The 5,270-nt window shown below is 36.4% G+C and overlaps 1 protein-coding gene across 1 annotated transcript in view; it reads right to left on the bottom strand.

The window, feature by feature from the left end:
* Positions 1-2,678, bottom strand: part of LOC113407367 (leucine-rich repeat and IQ domain-containing protein 3-like) — a gene marked incomplete at its 5' end in the record, with an annotated part of 63,868 nt that extends 61,190 nt beyond the window's left edge. Inside the window, one exon of the mRNA XM_026655784.1 lies at positions 2,472-2,678. Within this exon, the coding sequence (XP_026511569.1) occupies positions 2,472-2,678 (207 nt within the window). The remainder of the gene's footprint in view (positions 1-2,471) is intronic.
* Between the last annotated feature and the right edge of the window lie 2,592 nt (positions 2,679-5,270).

The raw sequence follows: 5,270 nt of genomic DNA, 5'->3' as shown, positions 1-5,270 counted from the left end.
CATCCTGGGTCAGACCAAAGGTCCATCTAACCCAGTATCCTGTCTTCCAACAGTGGACAATGCCAGGTGCCACAGAGGGAATGAGCAGAACAGGTAATCATCAAGTGATCCAGTCCTTGTCGCTCATTCCCAGCTTCTGGCAAACAGAGGCTAGGGACACCATCCCTGCTCATCCTGGCTAATAGCCATTGATGGACCTATCCTCCATGAATTTATCTAGTTCTTTTTTAACCCTGTTATAGTCTTGGCCTTCACAACATCCTCTGGCAAGGAGTTCCACAGGTTGACTGTGAGTTGTATGAAAAAAATACTTCCTTTTGTTTGTTTTAAATCTGCTGGCTATTAATTTCATTTGATGGCCCCTAGTTCTTGTGTTATGAGAAGGAGTAAATAACACTTCCTTATTTACTTTCTCCACACCAGTCATGATTTTATAGACCTCTATCATATCCCCCCTTAGTTGTCTCTTTTCCAAGCTGAAAAGTTCCAGTCTTATTAAGCTCTCCTCACACAGCAGCCGTTCCATACCCCTAATCATTTTTGTTGCCCTTTTCTGAACCTTTTCAAATCCCAATATATCTTTTTTGAGATGGGGCAACCACATGTGCACGCAGTATTCAAGATGTGGGAGTACTATGGATTTATATAAAGGCAATATGATATCTTCTGTCTTATTATTTATCTCTTTCTTAATGATTCCCAACACTCTGTTTGCTTTTTTGACTGTCACTGCACATTGAGTGGATGTTTTCAGAGAACTATCCACAATGACTCGAAGATCTCTTTTTTGAGTGGTAAAAGCTAATCTAGACCCATTTTATATGTATAGTTGGGATTATGTTTTTCAATGTACATTACTTTGCATTTATCAACATTGAATTTCATCTGCCATTTTGTTGCCCAGTCACCCAGTTTTGAGAGCTCCTTTTGTAACTCTTCGCAGTCTGCCCGGGACTGAACTATCTTGAGTAGTTTTGTATCATCTGCAAATTTTACCACTTCAGTGTTTACCCCTTTTTCCAGATCATTTATGAATATGTTAAATAGGACTAGGCCCAGTACAGACTTCTGGGGGTCACCGCTATTTACCTCTCTCCATTCTGAAAACTGACCATTTATTTCTACCCTTTGTTTCCTATCTTTTAACCAGTTACCAATCCATGAGAGAACCTTCCCTCTTATCCCATGGCTGCTTACTTTGCTTAAGAGCCTTTGGCGAGGGATCTTATCAAAGGCCTTCTGAAAATCTAAATACGCTATATCCACTGGATTCTCCCTTGTCCATGCTTGTTGACCCCCTCAAAGAATTCATTTAGTTTCTCCGCAATTGCCTTATCGTCCTTGAGTGCTCCTTTAGCATCTTGATCGTCCAGTGGCCCCACAGATTGTTTAACAGGCTTCCTGCTTCTGATGTACTTAAAAAAAATTTGCTATTACTTTTTGAGACTTTGGCTAGCTGTACTTCAAATTCTTTTTTGGCCTTCCTAATTATATTTTTACACTTTATTTGCCAAAGTTTATGCTCCTTTCTATTTTCCTCACTGGGATTTAACTTCCACTTTTTAAAGAACAGCCTCCCAAAGAAAGCAGTGGAAGCTCTAATGTTTTAATAATTTAAAACTAGACTGGACAAAGCATGTTAACATACAACAGGGAACAATCCTTTAATACTGGGAGAAAACCAAGGATACGTCTACACTGCAATTAAAAACCCACAGCTGGCCTATGCCACCTGATTCTGGCTCGCAGGGCTCGGTCTGAAGCCCAAACTCTAAGACCCTGCAAGGTGGGAGGGTCCCAGAACTTGGGCTGCAGCCTGAACCGGAACATCTACACCACAATAAAACAGCTCCGCATCAAGAGTCAGCTGATAGGGGCCAGCTGTGGGTGTCTAATTCCAGTGTAGATATACCCTAAATGGCCTATCTTAGCTGGTCTTTTCCACTGCTAACATCTATGCATTAGACAATGCATGGGAAATTTTTATTGGGAAAAACTCCATTTCATGCTATCACTCTTCAGTCAACCAAATTCTATATTTATATAATCTTGACATACCTTTATAAATACATATGCAGATGTGTTGAGCTATTATTATTATCATCACTTAAGACTTAAGTTACAGTAATGCACAGAGGCCCCAATAAGAATCAGAACCCCCTTGTGGTAGGTGTTGTGCTAGAAAAAGGTAGACATAGGGTGAAATCCTGGCCCTATTCAAATCAATGGCAAAAATCCAATTGTCTTCAGTGCAGCCAAGATTATACCAACTGTTCCTGAACAGATATTTTTAGAGTAAAAATCTAAAATATTAAACTGGAAGAGCAACTGCTATGTACAAATAATACTGTTAAAGTCTGCATTTAAAATCTAAATTGCTTCTAAGAAATACTGGGAAAACACACAAGTTTACAGATAAATTTACTTCATTGAACTATTCTGTTTTGCATAGCTCCAAAACAACTGTTTACCTGATTTCCATGGAGATCCAGCTTAACTAAATGAGTACAACATTCAAGTGCATCAATATCTGTAATATAATTATTAGACAGGATGCATACTTTAAGCAAAACACAGTATTGCAAATGTCTCACATTCTTTAAATATAGCCCATTTAACTGAACTATAACAAGATCTTTGAGCTTCTTTACGTGGGCTTGACTGGTAGTTTGTCCATATTTGAGTAACAGATTTTCAGACGTAGAAACAAGGCGTTCCATTAATTCCTCCATAGCTGGTTATTTGCTTTGTGGTTCATCCACAAGAGATCTAAGAAAAGAAGAAGGACTACACAGTAGGTTGCATTTATTCAACTTTCAAAAGAAAAACTTCAAATACCCCAAATAAATATACAACTGTTTGTTACAACACTGCTTGCTCTGTAAAATTTTACACATTCACGGGGGGGTGTAGGGGGGAGTGGGGAATCTCTTATGGGATTAATTTGAAAACATAAAAGTGAATGAAAAAGTGCAAGTGCATGTTACTAGTATATAGTACATTTTATTCCAAAGGAACCCAAAAAGTGCTTTGCAAACTGTAGGCTTGATTATGCAACCCTTTATATTTTGTATTCATTCAATCAAGCAGTCAATGAATAGTACATACATAAATGTACTGGCTGTTTATTAGTTGATCTTCCCTGTTAACATGAGTAAGGGTTGTAGGGATGAATTCATCAGCTGCTAAATGCAGCCACTTTGGAAGAGAGGCAATGTTTAAGAATGCACAGCAACACAATACAATAAATTAGACTGGAATAAGCAAAGAATAACATGAACCATTGAAACTGCATGGAGAAATTTGTCGGCAGAATGCAACTTCCTGAGTTACAATCTAGTTAGGACACAAGAGCTAACAGCCCTGCTCTTACAAAAAAACTTCTATGAATTCTTTAATAACCACAAATGGTGAACAACTCCGTTTTACATCTTATCCAAAAGAGAGCATCGAAAGCAGCACAAATGTCCCTGCCGCTAGTGTTTCTTAATGAATCATCAATACCATTTGCTGCATCAGCTAAGAAGGTTTTCTTTTCAAATACTGAGACAATCCAACACTATTTACTGTATGACATTTGCTGGAATTAGGCACAATTTGATGTGGTTTTATTGATAAAGGTAGGAATGTCCCTTTAGTTGAAATTATCTTTTAAAAAAAATGTAACTGCAAAGAACAGCTGGATTCAGCAATTTTTTTAGACTTTGATTATTGTAACATAAGGAATGTACACATCAATGTATGAATTATCAAATTCAATTAATGCCACAGTATTAAAAATAAAAAATAAGTACAGAAATATTTTACTCCAATATTAGGGATCTAATTATAGATTCAAAGATTTCAGTTGAACAGAAATCATATTATTGTCAGTAAACCTTTCATGAGTTTTATATCTTCAGCAGTTTCCTAAATTCCTTGTAAATTATTATACATTTTTAATCACACTGTGAAAACTATGCCTCTGTAGAGTATAGTGCATACTAGTTACAACAGACACCACTCTACTCTCAATCTTTATTCATTATATACAATTAGGTGAAGTACATGTGGCAGAGGTGTATGTGAAGGAAACAAGGGTTAAATAAATGAGAGACTATGATAAAGTATTAAACAGGATTGCAAATCATTCTCCAGTTCAGAAGGATGGGAATTTTCTCTTAAAGGAACTATTCCATCTGGAGAGAATACAATACATGAAAATTTGCTGGCTATCTGTTGAGGGTCCTACACTGTTAAAAGAGGCACTTATTACTAGCTTTTTACTTAAAATGTAAAATGTTTATCTATTACCTGGGACATGTTTTAATCCATTTTGTACAATGTACTTTTGAACAAGGATACAGTGTTCATGAAACATGGCAAATTAATGGGATCCATTAATAATATTACATTTCTGCCAACTAGCAGAACAGAATGAAAATGGTACCAAGAACCTAAAACTGCAGGAATACTCACCTTAATTAAAAACAAATTGTATAATTATATCTGCAACAGTGAATGAAGGATCCAAACTTTCTCTCGCTGACGTAAAAGGAAGTTTTGCCATTGGCTTCAATAGGAGTCTGAGTCTGGAAAAATAAATAAGTATGCATTCTATAAAAGCACTTCAATCTTTTACCTACATTTACTCAGTAATGTGGGAAAACTAAGAAGGGTCAAAAGGATCCCTTATACGGAGCAAAAAAAAGTAATTTTTAAAATTATTTTTTTAAAAGCTTTTCCAATCTATATTGCCACAGTGATGTCAAACTGTATTTAATGGATCACTGAAAAAGTTTGATAATTCCAGATCAGTGGCACTTTGATATTTTAGGGTCCATCAGCATTTACTCTCTAAGCCACCACTTTTAGGGCTTTATAACTAGGTGATAAAAATTTGGCTTTTTGGTAGAACTAGGATACTTTTCTCATGATGACATACTTTGTTTCCTAAATTCTTTACAGCAGTTTTTGTATTACTTTTAAGGCTTCCTTTATTGCAAGATTTGTGTATGGTGAGACTTTATCAAAAGATACCACCATTTCGTTTTCCTCTGTTTAGATTCTACAGGTGCAGAATATAAATTCAGAAAAACAAATGAAGATCGCAGATCAGGAGCCATAACATCCAAAAGAAAGTAATGAGGCAAGAAAAACTCTCAGCAACATGGGTTATACCAATACTGAACAATTGTTTGTAGGTTAGGGGACAGCTGTGTGTGTAAAATTAAGCATGCGTGTTAAGTCTTTGAAGGATCAGGACCCAGTTCTTTACCTGCAGTATCTCT

The sequence above is a fragment of the Terrapene carolina genome, unplaced genomic scaffold, assembly GCF_002925995.2.
Source record: "Terrapene carolina triunguis isolate 2854851 unplaced genomic scaffold, T_m_triunguis-2.0 Scaffold211, whole genome shotgun sequence".
Taxonomy (NCBI): Eukaryota; Metazoa; Chordata; order Testudines; family Emydidae; genus Terrapene; species Terrapene triunguis.
This window is presented reverse-complemented; position numbering and strand designations above follow the sequence as displayed.